This window comes from Perognathus longimembris, chromosome 2 (genome assembly GCF_023159225.1).
Source record: "Perognathus longimembris pacificus isolate PPM17 chromosome 2, ASM2315922v1, whole genome shotgun sequence".
Classification (NCBI taxonomy): domain Eukaryota; kingdom Metazoa; phylum Chordata; class Mammalia; order Rodentia; family Heteromyidae; genus Perognathus; species Perognathus longimembris.
The window spans coordinates 103,633,716-103,657,840 of record NC_063162.1 but is presented as its reverse complement, the minus strand read 5'-3'; the positions used below and the strand labels follow the sequence as shown (position 1 = coordinate 103,657,840).

The 24,125-nt window shown below is 33.8% G+C and overlaps 1 protein-coding gene across 1 annotated transcript in view; it reads right to left on the bottom strand.

The window, feature by feature from the left end:
- Positions 1-479: 479 nt before the first annotated feature.
- The window catches only part of Orc5 (origin recognition complex subunit 5), a 49,158-nt gene continuing 25,512 nt past the window's right edge, over positions 480-24,125 (bottom strand). Inside the window, exons 12-14 of the mRNA XM_048339841.1 lie at positions 23,436-23,546; positions 8,008-8,120; positions 480-1,253 (exon numbers count right to left, since the gene is read on the bottom strand). Coding sequence (XP_048195798.1) covers positions 1,208-1,253; positions 8,008-8,120; positions 23,436-23,546 — 270 coding nt within the window. The 3' untranslated portion in view covers positions 480-1,207. The remainder of the gene's footprint in view (positions 1,254-8,007; positions 8,121-23,435; positions 23,547-24,125) is intronic.

The following is a 24,125-nucleotide window of genomic DNA, read 5'->3' as shown; positions in this document are numbered from 1 at the left end:
TGGGAAATGAGACTAAGAGTGAGGATACATTGCTCACTAGTTGAAATATTGTCCTCGGGGCTAGAAGTTTTCCTTTGCTGTCTTATTTAAGTAGTCAAAAAGAAATTCCATTCCTTTTCTCCTTAGTCATTAGGTCTAAATAAAAGCAAATAGAAAATAAAAAGATCTGTTTTCTTTAAAAGAGTGTCAGACAATCATTATCTAAAAAGGTTTCCTATCTAGAAATGCTTTCTGGGAGAATTTTTCTTCACAAAAGGAATGAAGGAATCAAATGCCAATGAAAATTAAACAAGAATTTAATCCCCTTAAAAATCTGCTCAATTTTCAAGCATTCAAATGCTAATAGAAAACTTGTTTAAAACTGTGAAAAGATAAGAAAATCAGCACCAAGTTATACAACTGATACAACAAGAAAGAATTTTATCATGGAACTTGTAAGATCAATGATTTAAAAAATGAAAAAAAAAGGGAGGGTAGAGAAGGGAGGAGGAGGAGAGGGAAGGGCAGGTGAAAAAAAAGAAGGAAGGGAAGAAAAAAGAAAAAAAAGAGGAAATCAAATGCTGATAAAAATAAGCTAGGTTGGACGGTTGTAAGGCCAGATTGACCTTACATAGCACAGTGAAGTGAACAAATAGGCTTAGAGATGGAAAGCTGGTCTACAACTGATCTGTCTTTTGAGAAAATCAGAGTGAAATACATACAAGTTTATGTTTTTAAAAAATTTATCATATTTTGCAACAATGATCTTTTAAAATAATGGCCTTAGGAAGAAATCTGCTTTGGCAAGCAACTGTAGAGGCTCCTATGGAGAGGAAGTGAAAAGACTGGGTATATAAACAAGGGCTGCTGGCACGTTCAAAGCGCAGGGGATAGTTCACAGAGCAAAATGTAGTCCTAAGTAAATGGGTTTCAGGCAATTTCAGTGTTAAGATAACATCATTAAGAGTAGAACAGATTGTGCTCAAACCCTGCTGTTTATAATTAACACATTGCTTCCAAATACTCCAGGGTCCCTGGTAAATAGTCTTCTGCTCACATCCACCCAGACCAATCAGAATATTTTCATCAGATTCCATGCTGGGCCAGCACCTGTTTGGACAAATCCAAGAGAGCCAAAGAACTCCTCTCCCTGGCCAGCTAAGGAGTTGGATGAACACAGCTTGGCTTAGTCATTGTCACAATGTCCATATGGTTTTGAAGCTTGTTTTCACAAGAAATCATACAAGTATTTTATTATGTCAAAGTTCACCGTCCTATAAGCAAAAACAGACACTATGTTAGCATCCTCATCTCTGGATTGCTCAGTTTATGTATGATTCTGAAAAATACATGTGAAATGAGTTCATAACTTACATAATTTTACAATATTATCAAAAGCATACTATTTTCTAAACATTATTAGAATGTATATAATTTTTTTGTTTTGCCAGGCATAAAGTTTACTTTCCTTAAAATTCAAAAGGAAAAAAAAAGTTAGAGCCATTCAATATTCTGCATATCAATTACATTACAGAAATTTAGATTTCACTTGAAAGCTATTTTGTTTTTGTCTAATAATAGGAATAAAGTAATTAGAGACGCAAACGTATTTAAATCTTCTGTGCTTCTGCACAGTGTTTCTCTTCCAAAACACCTGTTTTATCTCTACATAAATGTAAAGCTCATCTGTCCTCATTTGCAGTTTCATTCTTTTCAGTCTTTTAACAGTGGTTGACCTGTATGTGTATTGTAACTAAATCTGTATGATCCAAGAATACGATACAACAAGACGATGTAGATGTATATTTTTGTACTCTGATAGCAGGCAGAATAAAATAGCTCAGGGAAAGAGACATATAATTATTTTCTTTTCACCAAACTCATTCTTCACTATAAATATTCAGACTTGGAGGTTTGTTATTTGAATAAATGGTCAAAATAATTAGATATAATGATCGAGCAATAAGTATAAAATTAAAGCTTTAAGTATTCAGTTCTGTAAAACTAATCATCCAAGTGAGAAGAGCCTTTTAGAGATTCTCTAATTGCATGTTCTTATTTATTAAACCATAACCAATTAATGTTTTTGTCTATCACTCTGCAATATACTTTCAATAAAAGTTTCTAAGCAAATGACTGACATATCATCCATAGATATTGCTTATGAAAACACACTTAAAAATAGCTCAAGTGAGATGCCATGGCCGTTGTGGTACCTCACAGTAGAACAACTACATTATAATGTTGCCACCTCTGCAGAATACTAACCCTTTCTAAATAACATAAAACCACTGCCAAAACAGTCCTGTTAGCATGAACAGTGCTAAAATTACTAAAGACAGTTACTTAAATTAAAACTTTTTTACCTCATGTATAAGTATGGTCACTATATCATGCTGCTTTATTGTTTTTGTTTGATTAAAGTCTTAAATTCCAAAGTTTGCTGATACAGGTCGTATAAAAATAATTTTTACGTATCATATTAGTGGAAAAGATCTTTTCTTTTTTAAAGGACTTAGAAAGGAAACAGATACAGTAGGCTACTTTTATTGAGAAAAAAAAAGGCAATTGTAATTTGTACATCTATCCAGGTACACTGCCTTCCTTACAAATGAGTTTGGGTCTTAAGGTTGCAAATATCAAATGAAAAGATAAAACAGACTGTTCTGTGGGGATTTTTTGGGTTTTGCTTTCATTTTTTTCCCTGAGTAAAAACAAAAAGTTCAGAAGAAGCTAAGATGAAAATAACTTAAATTCCAACATTAGAGACTTCCTACATTATAGGGTATGATTCAATTATAGGATATTATATAGCCACATAAAATGATTAACACAATGCTATACCTACACTATTAAGGGTGAAAAGAGAACAGAGTTACAACTATGTTGAATAGAAAAATGTTTCTAACAGACTAGTACTAGAGGAGGGCATAAGCAAATAAAAATACTCAAATTTGTCGGACTCATTTATTTTCAATAATCTACTTATACTATTCTACACATTATACTACAGCACTGTTTGTGCAGTAATTTTTAATAATGTAGGTGGGCTTACAATATATTCATAAAAGCCCCATTCCACTCCATTTCTTTGCTTTGTCACTGAGAAGTCCTCAAGCAAACTGAATCACACAGTAAGATTTTTATACTCTGTGTGTACTTTCTTCTATCATTCACTCATATTCATGTGGATGGGTGACTTGTTAACTGACTCCCTCATATATACTTCTAAACAAGTCTGAATTTCAGAATTTGATAGAATAACCTCAAGGACAACATAAAAAACTGAATCACATTTCAAAGGTTAACTTTTTAAAGGAAAAGCAACTTATTTTAAAGGAAGTTTAGCTTACAAATAAAGTTGTGTATTTTACACCTACTTCTTCTGACTTATATGTGTCCACATGCCAGTACTGAGTCTTGAACTCAGGGCCTCAGAGAATTTTTTGCTTGCACCTGGCATTCTACTACTACAGCCAAGCCTCCGGCTCAATATTTTGCTGATTAATTGGAAATAGAGCCTCACAGACTTTTCTGTGAACTGACTTTTGAATCTCAATCCTCTAGGTATCAGGCTACTAAGTAAATAAAATTACAGTGTGATCTACCAGTATTTTCTTTCTCTGGCTTCAGATGCACATTACACTCATATAAATATAATTTTAAGAATTTAAAGTAGATACTGTCTCCCACAGAACTCAAATCAGCTATTATCTAAAGCAAGAAGCTAGAAAGAAACAAGATATGGCCAGGCATGGTGGTGAAAACCTGTAATCCCAGCTCCTGGGGATTGTAGTTTGAGGACAGCCTCAGCAACATTTCAACAAACAAGCTGGGCATAGTGATTCACAACTGTAGTCTCAGCTACACAGGAGACATAAGCAGGAAGATACAGGTTTGAGTCTGGCTCTGGGCAAAAAACTGAGGCCCTATCTGAAAAATAAAACTGAGCTGGGGATGTGGCAAAAGAATTTAGGCTAATACAAGTAAGAATGCTAAATAGAGGGCTGGGATGTAGCTCAGTGGCAAAGCACTTGCCTAGCAAGTACAACATCGTGGGTTCGATCCCCAGTACCAAAAAACAGAAAAGACAAAAAAAAAAAAACCAACTAGAATGCTAAATAGAGTGACATTGGTCAAGATATATTTGTTTTCATAAACTGCTTTGCTAAAGGGCATCTCCTTTGTACAACTGCTTAAAGATAATAAAAGAACTTAAAAAAGAATTTAGAATAGTACAAGTGAGTGACATGACATATTTTAGTACCTAATTCTATTTATATCCTTTTATTTCACTCTGTGAATTCTTTCATTCTAAACAGAACTGTTTCGTTTTTCTCTCACAAGTTACTATTTTATTTCCTTTAACTTCTGTGGATGATTTGATTTTTAGCTTCTCTTAAATTTGATTTTTTCTTACTACTTGCAATCATACTAACCTATAGCTAGTTGTAAGGTATCATGTACTGATTTCCCATTGACTATGGAGGAAAAGCAATCATGAACTTACAACTTTCATTCACATAAAGAACATTTCAAAGACAGCACTGTACAAGCTTTTCAGTCCTTTATCTTATCCATCTTCTATTCTACATGCAGTACTCCCTTTCTAGAACCAGCTTCCTGCTGCCTTTCTGTTCAAACCAACAAAGCTGTCTATATTCTCTACTTGACCAATAAAATCTCCTTTTCTCCTTCTAGGCATAACTAAAACTTGGAACCCTTGGAGGATTTAGTCAGTCAACTGTGCTACTCCAGACAAGTTCTGCCAGTTGGAGTTTATGTCCTTGTGCAAAACAAAACAACAACAAAAAAAATCCTGTGTTTCTGAGAACCAGAACATTCCACTCACCACCCTCTACCCACCTGGGTATCATATCATCTCTTAGTCGCTGAACAATTCAGTTCTGTTTATCCTTTGTGTCACCTGCACTAGTAGCTTCACTCACATTTGTTTTCATCATCTCCAATTATTATACTCAGAAATATCTGACCTCTAAAAACATCAATTCAGACATCCTACCCTTTACTCCTAATATTTCATTGAGCTACTTGGAACACTTGAGGACAATTAGTCCACAAATCATGACACTGAGTATTTAAAATTGTACCAGACACAGAACTATTAGCCCCTGACTGGCTTTACTTCTTCCCTGTCCAGTTTACACTCCATGGTTTATCACTTCAAGTGCTCACTTGCTAGCATTCACTGAACTCATCTGGCAAAACCCCAATATTATGTGATTTCAATTATAATTTTTTGCTGCCCTAGTATCTAGCATATGGAATGCTGCAGGAAAAGATCACAAGTCTCACAGATTGGTGCCACTGTAAAATCAAGGTCAAAAACCTCAACCTCTCAACATTTTCTGCCATTCCCTGTGGCGGCTATTTCAAACATCCCATATTTCTCTCACACTGCTACTACTTCTGTCATTAGCCATGATTTTGCCTCCTCCTTCACTGGGAAGATAGGAGCCATCAGATCAGAACTCCCTCAACTTTTTGCTACTAAACCTTCAAACTTAGTTCCACTAAAATTGTTTTCTTTCTCTTGTTCTGATGCAAGAGAAAGAAAATATGTGTTATAATGCATCTCATTCAGGACACTTCATGTTCCAAATTCCATGCTTAGATAATAACTCTCACACTTTAATATCTTTCCGTTTTGTACCATTAACTGTCCTTTGCATGGTTTTCCCTACCAGTTTTTAAATACATTCAAATCTTTAAATTTTAGCTCCTATACCATCATGAGTATTCCTGTTAACATTACAAATGACTGCTGTGTCATTAAACAAGAGCACACTGATCAACTTCGTGGCAGCATTTGACTTCTGACCATCATTCTCTTCCCTTAGATTTTCTTGAGTATACAACTTTATATACAAGTGCTTTATCCACTTAAGCATATAGCATAAGTATATGAGTTTTAGATAACTGCACAGTGTGTTTTTTAAGACTATACAATCAGCTATTGGTCTTTTATTTTAGACAGTGCTGTGTCACTCTGGAAGCAGGCCTACCCACCTCTCGCCTATGAAAACTCTCTTGGGACTTCTCTCTACTTAACCTTGATTTGGAATGAGACTGCCTCTTGTGAAGAGGGGAAGGGAAACATTTAAACTGAAATCTGAAGGCTGCATACATAGTAGCTAGCTAGATGATGGAGAGAATGAGAAAATGCTGTATGTGTTAAGATGGGAAGCTAGATGGTTAACATTAAGAACTGAAAAAGGGAGAACAGTTAAAGTGCACACATGAAGAAGAAATGGTGTGTGCTAGGTGTGTTGGGGACAAGAGCAGGAGGCGCATTATTTGAGCTTTGTAGGCCCAAGAGTTGTTGGAAATACAAAACACATTTAAGTAAGAGATTGACATTAATTTTTTTAAAGATCATTCTAGTTTAGTAGAGGCTACTAAAGAAAGTAGCAATAGTGCAAATAACAGCAAGTGAATGAATCTGCAATATACAGGAGAACTAATGCCCTATCGGCATGTGGGAGAGAAATGACAAGATGACTCACAAGTGTCAGGTCTGCACAACATGGCAGAATGCAGAAATGATAGGCAAACAGGAATACTGGAGGAGAGCTGGATCTTTCCTTTTTTTGTTGCTGGGTAGAAACAGGCGAGTTTAGTTTTGGAAATGTATGGGTATAGCTGGGGAGGGAATAGCCAATACAGGTAAAAAAATATTTTTTAAAAGATCTGGCTTTTGGGCTGGGAATATGGCTTAGTGGTAGTGCTTGCCTCACATATATGAAGCCCTGGGTTGGATTCCCCAGCACCACATACATAGAAAAAGCCAGAAGTGGTGCTGTGGCTTAAGAGCTAGAGTGCTAGCCTTGAGCAAAAAGAAGCCAAGGACCATGCTCAAGCCCTGAGTCCCAAATCCCAGGACTGGCAAAAAAAAAAAAAAAGATCTGGCTTTTGACAGTAGGGGAGCTAATAATAAACACATGGTCCAAGTCATGTATGTAGCTAAGAAAAAAGAGCCTAGGATCAAGCCTCAAGGAACAGCTGTACTTAAAGGTCATGTGGAAAGGATAAGCTAGCAAATAAACTTAGCAAAAATAACCAAAGAATAAAGAGGATAACTAGAACCATGGCACCAGGGACAGGGAGTACAAAGACCTCTCAGAGAGTAGTTAAGTGTTAGGTGCCACTGAAAGGGACAAATAGCCTGAGATCAACAGATGTTCTGAGGAAATGGAGGAGATGAACTTATGAGCACAGGGCAAATAATCTATCTTAGGTCAGAAAAGGAACAAGCTGTCCTCTGACCCGCCCCCCACACACATTGAAAAAGGAGAGAATATCGGTTTCAACTTTTTCCTGTGAAACAGTGAAAGCTGACTGTAAGGCTTTCAATAGTACCGGCAGAAATACAGTATCTTGTCCAAGGACTGAAACAGGACTCTCATTTGGACAAACATGCTCTAGAATTGCTCCATGACCAATTTTACACATCTCTTGGGATAAGCTTCATGTAGTGAACATGTCCTCTTTCTCCTCTCCCTTCTTCAGGTACCCACTTGTCAATTCTCCTGTTAGAACTCTACACATAATGTAGTAGAACAGATGTGAACACAGAACTATTATATCACTTCAACAAGGCACTATATTTCTATCAGTATTATCTAAGTCAGGATTAAGGCTCTGCAGTCAGCTAAAATATCAGGACTTATGCCACACATGCCATGTCTCTTATTTGAGAGTATCATCAACTTTCTTTTGTAGCCAATGATCTGTTAGGTCCCACCTTGATACTATCAAACTATTTGTTTAGTCTGTTAAGAAATTTCAGACCTTGGTTTTTGTCATCTAAAGTATTAGCTCCTGCTCCTAATTTTAATCATTGGTAAATTTGATGAAAGGATTAATTCTACAGGAATTCATTCATTCTTGGCATTTAAATGGTTCTTTAAATTACTAATGATACTGTATTAGAAAGAACTTCAACTTTTATAATTTAGTATATCATTTACATAATTTCAAATTTTACATTAACAATTATTCTCTTACCTTGCAATAGCTCTGATGAAGTCTAGTGAAACTGTGCATTTGTATTTTGGTCCATCAAGCTGATCATCATGGCCAACCAGAGTTAGTAACTGAAGGGTCACTAGAGAAGTAATCTAAAAACAAAGAGAATATATATATATATATTTTTTTTTTGTCCAGTCCTGGGCCTTGGACTCAGGGCCTGAGCACTGTCCCTGGCTTCTTCCCACTCAAGGCTAGCACTCTGCCACTTGAGCCACAGCGCAGCACTCTGCCACTTGAGCCACAGCGCCGCTTCTGGCCGTTTTCTGTATATGTGGTGCTGGGGAATCGAACCTAGGGCCTCGTGTATCCGAGGCAGGCACTCTTGCCACTAGGCTATATCCCCAGCCCTAAAAACAAAGAGAATATTTTTATGAGAAACTATGTTAATGAGATTACATGATACTGTTCTCTGAACATTTTTTATTGTACCTTTGATAATGACATCTAAATAAATTCAAAAAATATCTGCAAAGAATACCACTACTTTGAAGTTTGCATGTACAAATCTGTACATATGTTTTCAACTCCTGTTTAACAGTTAGGGTAGTTCACAGCTGATTTAAACTGTTTATAGCATGTTCTCATTTAAACAACATTTAAAAAATATTTCTGTATGAAAGATTTAACAGTCTTCTGTAGAAAACTATATGAACTTCTACCCATTCTGCTTCTCTGTAAGAGATTAATTTGTAAAATAGTAAGTCTTTGGAAAATCATGTGTTAAACTCTTTTTATTTAATTAGAGGCAAGAATCCTTAGTATATTTTCTTTTCATTACTTGTAACTTCTACTTCTGTTATTCAAATATTCTCACACATTAAAAAGAACCTTTGTATGATGTACTAACATACTCTTCTATAGTTTTCATAGTAAACCACAAAAATTATTCAAGTGAGAACTTCAAAGTGTTTCAGATATATTAAACAGTTTTATTACTTTTATTATCTTAGTCACAACAAATATCTAAAGGCAAATGTTGAAAAAGTTTCTTGGGGTAACTTTCAGTTGTAGCAAGATTCCATGGATCATGTAAAAATTGGGCAAAGAACACACTATTACATCAAGATGTAGCAGCCAGGAGGTTGTTCTTTCTTTTCAGGGAGCAGAAAGCTTAGAAAAGCTACTGTGCAAAAATAAAATCTAAAAAATAATTGGGATTTGACTTTCACATTAAAAAATAATATAAAGAGTCTTCATTTTATGTACGACCTTGTATGAGAATAACTCAAAAAACCCAACAATATTTAGTGTTGTGTTCAGCAAAAAAAATGTATTACATACAACAGTGTGTGAAATTTTAACTCCTTTAAAAGCACTTTTCCAATTTAACAAAATATTGCTAGTGAAATTAGAATCAAATATAAAACTTATGGGGTTAATATCTTGAATCTCAAACACATAAATGTACCAAGTAAAAACATTTGGAAAATATATAAAACCTTTGAAAAACTACTGATATGTGATAAATGTAAGAATATCCATCTTCCTTTCCATTGCCTACCCCCTAAATTATCAAATTTACATTTGTAATTATATGCCCACAAAAGTCTTGAGGACTACTCTAGGTAGTATTCATACAATAAGTAAGATCAGAGAAAATATATACTTCCTTGTTCAACTTTACATGTTCCTGATACACAACGAGCCTGGGTCCCCAGACTAATATTGACATCTAAGTAAATTGACATGGTCAGTGGAGAGATGATGGACTCTGCAGACCATGAAGACTCCCATCTCAGTATGCATGCACAGGCACACGTAAGACACACGAGACTTGTCTTTTCTACCTGGCTGTTGAGAACTCAGGGACAAATAGGTCTCTTGGAGAAAAGAGATACACAAGACATTTCTGTTAGTTTCCTAAATGCAGAATGGCTTATATATACAGTCTCTAGTTCTAGCAAAGAACAAATTAGAATATTTTGCAGCCAATGAGTTAACATCTTAGGAAGACTGAACCTTTGTTAGGGAAAAGTTTTCTAATAGTAGTAATATCTACTATACTTGAATATTATTTAATGGGTTTTAACACTGTCTAACTTACAGAAGAAGGCTTCAGATTCAACTGAATTTTTAACTATCCTGAAACACATTTCATGGATAAAACACTAGCTATAACAAAAGGGCTTTATAGAAAAAAAAAAAAGATAAGTAGAAAAGAAGTTCTAGTCCAGACAGAATGGTACAGATTCATATTTGTGACTCTCCCTTGCTAAATTCAACTGTAAACCCTGGAAATAATGTAAGAGGCAACAGGAAAGGAGAATTGGGAAAGGTGGGAAGACGACAGTGGGCAACTTATGATCCCCAGGCCTGTAAAAAGAACATAGAGGGAGGGAGTCTTAAAACTCCTCAACCCCTAGACCCTGCACCTCCAATGTGCAATTCAGGAACTCAAGGCTCCCCAGGCAAGCCTTTTCCTACCGAACTAAAGAGAAAACTTGTTTAAAAAAAAATGACAGGCAATTCTACATCACAATTGTCATTCATAGATGAAGTGAAATAAAAGCACTAAGAGAAAATTAAACAATCTGTTATTGGCAGACATACCTTTAATAAATGACTAAGGGAAGTTTTTCAAAGAAAATGATAAAAGGAGAAAACTCAACTATCAAAAAAAGGAAAACAGAATAATGAAAAGGTAGAGTATCTCTTCATAAGTATTCTAGTTTGTATTTGATTAAAAATTGTAACAGCATCTGATACTCTATGCAATATTTGAAAGGTAAAAAAGCCCTGAATGGAAGGGTTCCATACCCATAAATTTTTCTCAGACATTTATCACAGAGAACTGCATACTCATATAAAAATATGCATATCAATGTTCAAAGTAACCTTATTCATAACAGCTAAAAATTGAAAAGTAGTCACATATTCTTACATGCAAAAGTTTGGATAAATCTCAGAGGGAATGACGTTGAATAACAAAGGCCAAAAGTGTATGCCTGTAATCCAAACACCACCAGAAGCAGGCACCAGAAGCAGGCCGAAGGATTTGCGCTCTAGACCAACTTAGGCAAAATTAGCAAGCCTCTACCTCAAAAACAAACTACAAACAAAAGGGCTAGTGGGGTGGCTCAAGTCAAAGAGCACTTACTGAACATGCTCAAGGCTCTTAGTTCAATCTGTAGAGCAGGGATGGAGGGAGAGGGAGGGAGATAGGCAGGTTGATTCCCATCTTACGTATATTTTAAAATCCAAATCAAACCCAAAAGTAACAGAAATGGATAAATGTAGAAAGGGGGAAATTTGAGTAAGATCAATAGATAGCATGTCACTTTCCTTGATATAATCCTTTACAAATGGTTACTAGTGAAATAGCACTGGGAAACTAATAAAGAACATACAGGAAGAAAGAGCCTGTGTTATATTTTACAACTGCAGATGAATCTATGATTTTCTCAAAAAGCTTAATGAAAAATTAAAACACTTGTCAAGTTCTCAAAATAGAGATCTTAGAGAAGGACCTTAACCAATCACCTTTACTTAAGAACATTTAAGTATCCACGTAGCTACAAAAAAAAAAAAAATCTACTTGTGAGAATAAAACCCTTTAGACCCATACGTACAAGAATTTTTTAATCTGCCTAGCTAAAAGTGATAAAAATGAGAGAATGTTATTTCAGTATTGATTTGCCATCTGGGTAAGTTCTTAAACACTTACAGAGCTTAGATTTTTTTCTGCCCCCCCCCCCCCCCCACTTAAAGGCAGAGGATTTGTAACCACAGGTTTCAGGCTGTTGCGCCATAAACAGTATCACAAAGTTGCCACAAACTGCAGCTGGTAAAACAAGTATTTATTTTGTAATAAAGGAGAATTACAGCAAATTATAATTATAATAAATACAATACCAATGTGATTGTTTCATTTCCACTAATTCTTACTTTTTAATTTCTGTTCCTTAAAATGATCAAATTTCTATTTTTGTTTAGGTGCTATAAAAGCCACCCGCATGTAAAATTTATTAAAAATTAAAATATTTCCATGTGAAAATCATCAGAAAATAAAATTCTGAGCTACCACATGGGGACTGGAAACTGAATCAATGTCTAATGTAACACATGAGAAAACAGATGTCATAAAAGCATGACTGGCATTAACAGTACCCACTTAATCACACAAAACAAACAAAAATGTTTCACTATTTTTTAGTGTGGAAGCTACAGCAAAAAGAAAAAAAACTCACATGCTGGGCTGCAAGTTTACTAGAAAATATTTTAAAGTTGTCATAACAAATTTTAAGTTAAGCACTTGGATTTTAAGAATATTTAACACAGTAAAAATGTCTAGCTAATCTATACTTTTGGATGTTGATGAGTATTAGAAAGCAGTTTGCTAAGAGTATTACTATTGTGAAAAAAGACCTCATTAGTCTGTGTGCATTTATCTTTTCTCCTATAATATTTCAAAATACTTAGAATACTGTAACATTGTAAAAATGTAAATTGTTATTCACTCATTTCGACATTCAGTTCAGAAGACATACTCTATAGAAAGAGGAGGGGAAAAAGAATTATGAGAACAAATTAATATTAGAAATCATGGGCAATTAGTGGTGTAGGAATACGATTTTATTATTCTAGACTTTATGCCAAACATTGTGCTAGGCATTTTAATTTCTTCAATCCTTACAACAATCCTCTCCAAATCAGGTACAATAAATAAACCTTGTTTTCCAGATGAGGAAACCTCAGTGAGGTTAGTAAGTAATGAAGGTCACTGAGCTGTTAGTGTAAGAGCACTGGATTTAAACACTACTTGAAGCCTTACAGTGACCAAAAAGAAAGCTGCAGAATGCAAGGAACTTTGTAGAATAGATTAAAGAAAGCTTCACAGAGGAGGAAAAATGAAATGACAACTCTGATGGTGTTCCACACTGAAAGGGTATTTGGGCATATTGGAGGATAGAAATCTAGGTGCAGCCATTGCAAAGGTAACAAAGGCAAAGTCTCAAGTGAAATTGGAACAATACAGGAAAAGTAGCATTTTAACAGGGCCCCATGTCCTATCCCAAGAACACAAAATAGCCTAGAGAAGAAAAAAGCAACAATTTTGTGAGTAAAATTATCAGACATGGTTAAAATATTGATGTATTTGAAATAGTTGAAATACTGAACTACTGATTTACTCTAATCTCAATTAAGTCTCCCACGAATCAGGCTGTATCTTATATAACACAGCTACTGTTTTTAAAATCTGAAAGCTAAAAGATGATTTAAGATGGGGGAGATTGCTTTTTGAAAAATCTGAAACTATTAGAAACACTGAAAATCATATTCCAAAGCCAAGTAACATATTTGTGGACTAAAGATCACTTCCTAAAGAAAAAAAAATTCAAAGCTACTAATCAGAAAACGTTATAGTAGCTACATGTACAAAAGTTAAGCATCAAAATCTTTAGGAAACAAATGTAATAAAAAAGTTTTACGAACAACAGAATGGAATCACTGCAGTTCCGGAAAGTCAATTTAATTATCAGAGAAAGTTAATATGTAGAGATGTAATTATTCCATTTCTGTTTGTTTGTTTTTTTTTTTTTTGGCCAGTCCTGGGCCTTGGACTCAGGGCCTGAGTACTGTCCCTGGTTTCTTCCCGCTCAAGGCTAGCACTCTGCCACTTGAGCCACAGCGCCGCTTCTGGCCGTTTTCTGTATATGTGGTGCTGGGGAATCGAACCTAGGGCCTCATGTATCCGAGGCAGGCACTCTTGCCGCTAGGCTATATCCCCAGCCCCCATTTCTGTTTTTTGAAACCTATTAAGACATACTCTTTTGCCAATAATGTTAAGGTTTTAGCAGAATACAACTGCTTTCCATGGAATTGCTTTTCTTCCCTACCTTGCTAAGCTCAAAGTCAAATAAGTGATATTTAAATTAATTGAAAAGTATCTTAGGAAGGTTACGTTTATCAAAGTAAGGATCTGTATGCTAGAAAGTTCAGAAAATTTTTTTTGCTTCATGTCTTTTATTTTTTTTAAGCGGTACTAAAAATTCAATTATTTTCCCTTTAAGTTTTCCTCAGTTGTTTGCTTTGACTGGTGGTGTTCTTCAAAATTAACATTGTTTATTTTTTGTCCTAAGTTTAAGAATAAGCCAAATGGATCATCTTGCTATCAGAAAAAAAAAAAAACATTATCTCTCTAACTTTTATACATGAGCAGTATTCTGTTTATAACATATTTGATTTTAACCTAGCTTAAAATAATCTGACTCAGGGGCTGGGGATATGGCCTAGTGGCAAGAGTGCCTGCCTCATATACATGAGGCCCTGGGTTCGATTCCCCAGCACCACATATACAGAAAATGGCCAGAAGTGGCGCTGTGGCTCAAGTGGCAGAGTGCTAGCCTTGAGCAAAAAAGAAGCCAGGGACAGTGTTCAGGCCCTGAGTTCATGGCCTAGGACTGGCCAAAAAAAAAAAAAAAAAAAAAATCTGACTCAAAGCCAAAGTATGTACTTTTTCTCTTCAGCTCCTATGCTACAATTAAGACATTCACAAAGAAAAAAAGATAATCTCTCTCTCTCTCTATATATAAAAATATACATAGATATGTTTAGATTTACATCTCAAATGGGGATATGCAGTATTTGTTTAATCTTTGCTCTGTATTATTATGTTCTTTGTTCTCATCCATGTAGGGGATGAGCTGATTATTTATATCTTAACAATAGGAGTTCATGTACCATAGTGAGATTTTTTTTTCTATTTAATCTGAGAAGCAGTCACTAACAAGCTTCAGCTGGAAATGCTTGATGTAAAAACAGTGTGAACTTGTTCCTGGGTTAATAAAATTGTTCTTTCTGCCAAAAAAAAAAAAGAAAATCAATTTACAACTGTAATTAATTTTTGACATGGTTATTATTTTTATACTTTCATAGATTGGTGTACATATATCAACTGGTTTACGAAATATCCTACCCTGGATAAGCTTTTAAGTAAAACATTATTTAGATAAACAATCTTAATAAATAAAATGTCAGTGTCTGAGTTTTATATAATCCAACAAACACTATGTTCAAGCTAATAATAGACATCATAGTTCAAAGCATATATTAACTGTTTACTGGCATTTTACATGAGAACAAGAAGTGTAGCACATGAAAGAGATAGGCAAATATTATATATATTAAATATTATCCCCCTCAAAAAATGAGAAGGGCATATTGTTTGATACTCTCAGATTAGCAAAAACTGGCATGCAATTTTATACAGAGAGGAACTAAAGAGTGCCTTCTAATCTCTGGAATCTTCCTGGCTACCAAAGCCAGTAAGACTCTAAGTGAATGTCAGAAGAATGCAAAGTCATTAATTCAATGGGTGATTGTACATGAGATACAGAAATGAAAAGGTTTACATCTTCAGAGAATTCAAGATAATGGGACACATATACAATGGCATGGTATTAACAAAGTATAAGTGATATGTTACTGGTAAGAGTAAACATAATCATCTAACTATAGAATAGGGAATTAAGAGAAGTGGAGGGAAGGCATTGATGTGATTCATAGTAAAATAGTATTGGGGGAATCATGAAGTATATAAGAGTTTAAGGAAGAGCATCTATATACCAAACCAATTAATAATTAGTATGCTCTCAAAGAAAAAAACAGGCTCATTGTAAAAAGTGTGTAGGCTGAATGAAGGCAGAGGAAGAACTGGGCCAGACTGAGAAAGAACTTAGAAGAAAGGATCTAAAATGTAGACCTGGTGATATAAAAAATAATGTAACTTGTTAAAAAAATTTAAAAGAACAAATTTATTTTAAGGTTTATGCTGACGTATGTATAGAAAGTAGTGATAGGTTTGCAGCAAAGAAGCTAGTGTAATACTCTAAAAAACAATTAAGTTATAAATTTTAGTTGCAGTAATGGTAGACAGAAATACATTCAACATTCAGGAGGAAAAGCAGCCTGGACCTGTTGACATGTTAAAAGCTAAGAACTGATTATGTCTTTTTATTTTCTAGAACCAATAAATGACAAATAGTAAAGGATGAATAAATAAATGATTATTTTTAAAATCTAAGGCTAAAACTTGTGGAAATATTTTTAGGGAATTATTTGGTTTGTCATATGGAGCATGACACAGATAGGACAGTGAGGTAAAATTCAGTTTGGGGTAATTTGGATGGAAAATAAGAACATAAAAATAGAAATACGGACTTTTCAAAGACCAACAACATATGCAGAATTTGATGCCCAGGAAACAGAGGAGACACTTAGAGATACACTGAATTCCTTTTCTGATTTTGAACCGTAGGGCCATAATTTCTATACTAAGAATGCAACTCTTTGCCACCATTCTGAATTGTTAATGGTAAATGAACAATAAAGGTGAGTCAGTCACAAGAACCCTAATTTCTCATTTAGGAGAAAGGACAAGGATTTTCCAGCAGCAGAATGTCATGAATGGTAGGTGCCATGTTCCTACAAACGAGCAGGTATGCCCTGTCTTCTCCAAAGAACTCCGATTAATGTTGGCAAGCAGTCATGGGAAATTGCCTGAAACAATCACCATTACTTTTATCATCTTTTAAAAATGTAGCACACATTTTTATAATGGAGACTTTGCTTTGTCACTTATCTTTTAACCTGTTCTTATTAAAATTTATTTTCTTATTCATCCAAACTTTGTGTTTTCAGGCAAAAATACGTTAAGTCAAATAAAATTTACTGATGTTGAATACATTTCCCCCCCAAAAATGTAAATAACAGAGATACACTTGACATATTTATTGGAAGCAATACTAGGCTTTGAGAAAGGTGGTTGTAAAATACTGCCTAAAAATAAGGTACCAGTGTATTATTTTATACAAAAACAGAGAGCAAATAATTTATGTAACTCCTTTCTCCCTGAGGCAGTATTTTACATGTCTACCTTAAGCAATGGCCCATTTTTCTAGGGTTCAGTAAAAATGCCTACAGCTGGACGGATATATTCACAAAAGCAAAGTAGTAACAATGAAGAAATTTAGCACCAGATTCAGGGAAGACAAGAAAAGAATAAAAGAAAACATTGTACTTTTTTTTTTTACTACCCTTGTTAATAAGTACTATTAGTATTCCTTATATCAACTGCACAGCTTGAGAAAATCATAGATCAATTCTACTCATTTCAATTATAAAGCATTTCAAGATTGTTTTTAAAAATTTCCTGAAATAGGCACCTACTGCATGGTGGTGTGAAGGGAGAAAGGTAATGCATCCACACCAGGGGTAGCTGGAGAATTGAGAATCTCATTTACTGCTCCAGCGGAGGCTGAGCATCCTGGTAGTGGTGCTCTTAATGCTAAACAGCCTGCTTCTTTGAAGAAGAACCTCTGTTGACCTGTTCATCAGAAATGGGCATTAAGCAAGGCTCCTTTATCATGGCTGGAATGGAATGCCTCACAATTTCAAGCTGTGTGTATAAAAACACAATATGATCTGAGGATTGTGGTTCAAAGACAACCCAGGCAGGAAAGTGTGTGAGACTCTCATCTCCAATTAACCACCAAAAAGCCAGAAGTGGAACGTTGGCTCAAGTGGTAGAGCACCAAACTTAAGCACAAAAAGATGAGAAACAGTGTCCAGAACCATCACACATACACAGAAAGTACATTTATTACCCAATTTTCACCTTCAAGGTATTTGTGATTATATATATATATAATTTATCATCATCACATCATATAGTCATTTCAATTAGATATTACTGAGACTCTGGAATGCTAGTACAAGACAAAGCAATTATAAAGAAATGCTCTTCACATTTCTAATACCAAGTATCCATGAAATTAAGAAAAAAATCTACTCTAGGTGGTTAAGTTTACGGTTTATAAAGTTAATGTATAAACAAATTAGTTTTTATGTATCTTACAGGTAGATCTTACTTAGGATGTTATATTTTGTTTATAACAATCAAATTCACATTTAACAATGCATATACCTAGATAGCATTTTTATCAATGATGATCTCTAATGGTATATGACTACCATTTAATGAGTCTAAGTTTTTGTATATGCTTAATCATTTTTTACATATTTTTATTACCTTTAAGTAGTTGTACAAAGGAGTTACTATCCAATGAAGTAGTTTAAAAATATAATGCATCTTTTTTTTTCTTTTTTGCCAGTCCTGGGGCTTGAACTCAGGGCCTGAGCACTGTTCCTGGCTTCTTTTTGCTCATTCTACCACTTGAGCCACAGTGCCACAGTGGTTTTTTCTGTTTATGTGGTGCTAAGGAATTGAACCTAGGGTTTCATGCACACGAGGCAAGCATTCTACCGCTACGCCACATTCCCAGCTGCAATACAATGCATCTTAATCTCACCCCTTTTCAATATGCTCACTCATCTCTCCCAACCAACCTCTTCCCTCACTCTTCTGACTGGTGAAAAACTAAGACAATTTCCTTTAATTATTTTTTGTAGAAATACTAATAAAACTACATGTAATATGTGAAGTATGCTTTCCTAAGTTGTCTCTTTACAAAATCAATTTATATGGTTAAAGGCCTTTAGATTAAAAATCTATAAAGGAAATCTGAAATTATATATATAATATATAAATAATAATATATATTATATGTAATAATAATATATTATAATATATTATAATAATATATAACATTACAATAATAATGATATATTATATGTATGTTATATATATAAATTATATATATATATGTACCATAGGGCTTAGCAGCAGAGTGCTTGCCTCGCATGCATGAAGCCCTGGGTTCAATTCCTCAGCACCACATAAACAGAAAAGGCCAGAAGTGGCACCGTGGCTCAAGTGGTAGAGTGCTAGCCTTGAGTAAAAGGAAAGCAGGGACAGTGCTCATTTCCTGAGTTCAAGCCCCAGGACTGGCAAAAAAGAAAAAAAAGGAGATTACCATAGTTGAGTATTACTTTTCATTATTAAGTATTTAAAATGTATAGCATTATCATTTTTGAAGGAACATCATTCAAACAGTTTATAACAGGCCATGCAGAATAACACACTACTTTGTCTATAGCTTATTAAGTTTTAAGTATTAACTGATATTGGTTGATGTAGTAATTAAATTAAGCTGGACATTAACAACTTTAGTTATGACACAGATATAGAACAGTGTTGCTATAAGCCCTAAATTCCGGGTATGTCAGAAGGAAATGCTCAAGAAACAGATTTGCCACTTTGTAGAAGATATGTACCTATGTTTTCAAAATAAAGTCTTATTTTTTCACACTTGCTCTTTAAGTATTAAGTAGTTAGTACTATTCACTTTCAACTGTTTAGTTATTCATTCCCTCAGTATATGCCTAAACTCTTAGTAAATAACATAAACACCATCACCTCTAACATAAACTAGAACTGTAACTACAGCAACACAAACAAAAGGCTGAGAAATCCAGACATCTTTTTCCCCTTTGTATTCTCTTATCTAACACTGCCTGGAATAGAGAAGAAACCGCATATTTGCTATGCAGAGAAAGGAAAATTTATTTCTAACTAGGGGAAAATGAAAATAGTAAATACTGATGCTGCATTTGAAGCTTGAACTAAAACATTTTTATTTTTAAATGTTTTAGATTTTAAAAGTAAACAAAGTATCCTGTTTAAAAACTTGAGAACTGAACACCTAAATTTATAGTATATATATATACCTGTATACACATACTATTTTTCTGTATATATACAGTATATATAATATATAGTATATCTATATATGCATGCATATACATACACATGTATATATAGACACACATGTATACATGCTATACATGCCATAGTATATACTATATATGCCTATATATACTATAGTATAGATATACACATTCATATACAGCATATATATGTCATATATATACTATTTCTGAAGAAAAATGTCAAAAAACCTCGCTGTGTTGAATAAAGGATTAGCTACTCTAACAAGTATAGCAAAACCACCTTTCTACAGCTATGGCAAATTAGATGTGCATTATTAATTTTAAAAAGCTGATAAATAAAATAATTAAGTTATCATTCTGCTTTGTGATTAATAATTCATTTAGAAAATTTCTTTAAATTAAATATATTCTATTTAGTTCCTAAACCAAACATAACTGAGCAAAAAGTTTAAGATAGATAGATAGATCTACTACAAATTAATGCAATCTGTGTGACCAAAGATTCACTTGATTCCTAACCAAAAAAAAAAACCTAAACCTTGAAAAAAATATACACAAGTATATTCTAGTATATATGAAACACAGACCAAAAGCTGGGAAAGAAAAAATGGAATCTTTAAAAATACGTATTTGTGAATTAAACTGTCTCAAAAGATTATTTACACATAAGCATATAAATAAAAATTTATAAGGACATGTTTATTGTAATTTGTCTTATTAAATTCTTCACAACTATAATATGAAGTCACTCCAAAAATACACATTACTAAAATATTTCAACTGTCAATATGGTATATAAATTTCTTAAAATAATCATTTCCTTACCTTCTTTCTTGATATTAATTCACAATTAATTTTATAACCATTTAAAGTAATTTATTTTAAACTATTAAATTTCAGAATTATGGCAAATTATCTTCAAAACTATTTTCAAAGTGTTAATAGTAATAGGTATAGGTAACACCTATTAAGTTTACCTATCTACTTCATATGCGTGGACTGATTTACTCATTCTAGTCACGTAAGAGGAAAGAAAAGAGAAAAATAATAAAACATCAGAAACAATGTTTTGTCACCTCTAATGTTTGGGAATTTAACAATATTTGGGTGAAAATTTTTAAATAACCCATAATGATTGTAAAAATGTTCCTAAAGTGAAAATTGAAAAGGAAATGATTTCAGAAGTAAAAATATTTAAACTACATTTTCATTTTTTAAATTTTATTATTATTTTTTTTTGTTTGTTTGCCAGTTCTGGGCCTTGAACTCAGGCCCTGAGCACTGTCCTTGGCTTTTTGTTGCTCAAGGCTAGCACTCTGCCACTTGAGCCACAGCGCCACTTCTGGCCGTTTTCTATATATGTGGTGCTGGGGAATTGAACCCAGGGCTTCATGTATAGGAGGCAAGCACTCTTGCCACTAGGCCATATTTACAGCCCCTAAACTACATTTTCAATAAATCTAATCACTATTACTACTGTTCTCCTATTTATGAGACAAAATTTTTATTAAGCAAAAGTTTGCCTACAATTCCATAAATTCAGAATACTAAATACAATGTGATTAATACCACAAATTTGATTATTGTGCCCAATTATAATTTCAATACACTCTAAAGCTTTCTTAATTTATTAGTTTATACCTTCATTCTAGAATAGTTTAAATCAGATGCAATAAAAATAGGCTTCTGCTTCAAGTGATCCTGAATGTGTTTATCATATATAAATTTATTACGTTACATGTGACAAATTTTTAAATAATCTCAAGTGTTAATCGCAAGCTACAAAAATGACATATTACTGAAAAATAAATCCTTAAATTATAGTTGCACATAGCTTAAATGAACAGAAAATAGTACATTATCAGTTCATTCAGATGTAATGGACTTCCTAGGAAAATATTCCTGTAATATATAATTCCTGAACAGTGAATATTGTGTGTGAAACACACACAAAATTATTAAATATCCTCAAGTAATTTTTACTTTTATTCAAGAACCAATTTGTTAGGCTAAAAATCTTTTTCCACCAAAGAAAGATTAAAGTTAACAAGCTAAACCTTGTTTTCCTTTTTCACTTTAACACTAGAACGAAACAATACTGCTATCTAGTGGTCATGTCAAACAAGCACTTTCAATACAATGTCCTACATACTGTATGCCTGGGACTCAAATTCAGGGCTCCATGCTGTTTGCTTGGTGTTTGTGCTCAAGGCTGATACTCTACCACTTGAGCCAGAGCTGTACTTCCAGCCTTTTGCTCATAAATAAGAGTCTAATGAACTTTCTGCTCAGGATGGCTTTGAATTGTGATCCTCCGATCTCAGCCAGCTGAGTTGCTAGGACTACAGGAGTAAGCAATCAGAGCCCAGCACAAAGATCATATGCTTGTTCATCAAAAATGAAGAGGGTGTAGATTAAATAGATTGTGATTCCTATTTTGATACATCCAACAAAAAGATAAAAATGAAAAATAGAAAAGGCCTCTGGAACTCAGTGAGAAAAAAGCAAATGCAAGGCATGTGATAGAAATTATGTTCTTTTAGGTGTTATTCCTGCCGTCTATGTTATTTGACTTTCTCAGTATTTTACTAACCAAGTAAAATGAAGGTCAATTGTATTTACTTGTATTTACTCGTAGGCATTTTTCTACCTTCTATGTCTCAAATGGGAATGATCAAGTTCCTAAATGACTTAGTAAATGAATATATGGAAATTCATTTAGCACGGTGCTTTAAAAGTATTAGTGACTTTAATTTTTAAATGCAAATAAAAAGACAAAAAAAGGATCAACAATTTCAACTGCCCAGACTGAAAAAAAAAAGTTATGGAAAGAGCTTGTGTTCTAGGCAGAAAAAGATGCACTTGGGGGCCAACATGGATCTTAATTACATTACTGGCATTGCTGGAACCATAAAAACTGGTGACACTGTTCATCATAGTAAAAACCCAGAATAGCCAGAAAACCTCAAAATCAGAAACCTCCCAAATAGGCAATTAAAAGCCACCACAATATAATAGATTATAAAATTTGACATCCATTCTGGGAGCAAAATTATTCATAATGAATACAACTCTAATGTAACGTTTACTGACCTATTTCTTAACCAAAAAATTAAACAAAATGATCATTATAATTTCTAATGACTGAATTTCTACAAATGTTAGTTTTCTCTTGCTGCCATTTATATCATGTACTTAAGTTTTATCTTTCTGAACCATTTAAGAAATCTGTGTACTTTCACTGCCACCTAGTGAAACTTTGAAAAATTAAGTATTCTGGAAAATAGACCAATATTTTAAAAGAGCCAACCTGTACATAATGTCAATCTATAAAGCACGAACATGAGAAATAAGAACATTAAAGATTACCTTCAATAATCTCAATCCAATATTTAGAGCAATGTGTGTGTTTACGTGAGAGAGTCCATAACCTATATCATCCCATATACTTCATCTATAGATGTTTTACAATAAATGTTATATAAGTATTTTGTACACTGTTTAGGAAATGACATGAAAAAGTAAGCCTGTACATCTTTGGTAAAATAAATAAATAAATAAATAAAAACAACTTTTTGAAAGGAGTATTTTTGTGTTTGACTGAATCCATTAATCTGGAACTCACAGATATCGAGGACCAATTACACTTCTTTTCAAGAATATTGTTCTTTGTATAGTTAAGAGAAAGTAGATTGAAGAAAATCTGAACCTGGAAATGAATCAACCAGAAGAACCCATTAAAAATTATAAATAACCTAACATTTTAAGCTTACCTGAGAAAATATATTTGCTGTTGGAGCAACTCTGCTGTCCACAATACTATATAATATTGCTAACAATCTGTCTAATGGAAATGACTTTGGTCCAAGGAGATGATTGCTTGTCTGTCAAAAATAAAAAAAGTGGAGTTTTATTCTTTCACCAAAGCACTCACTTTGCATAGCATAAAATCTCAATAGCAATATATTCATAGATTTTCACCCTTGAACTGCTAACAAATCTAACCTACAGTCTGGAAATTCAGCTAAAACTTTAACTAATATATTCCTATTTTTTTTCAAATTTTATTATCAAAATGATGTACAGAGAGGTTACAGTTTCATACGTTAGGCATTGGATACATTATTTGTACTGTTTTTTACCTTGTCCTTCATACCCCCCTCCCCCCTCTCCCTTTCCCTTTCCCCCCCCTGAAGTGTTCAGTTCACTTACACCAAACAGTTTTGCAAGTATTGCTTTTGTAGTTGTTTGTCTTTTTTTACCCTGTGTCTCTCAATTTTGGTATTCCCTTTCAATTTCCTAGTTCCAATACCAGTATACACGGTTTCCAATATACTCAGATAACATTACAGAGATAGTGTAGGTACAACCACAGGAAGGTGATACAAGAACATCATCAATAATAGAAGCTACAGATACACATGGGATGTTGAAAGTAGTTACAACTGTGATATAACAATTGT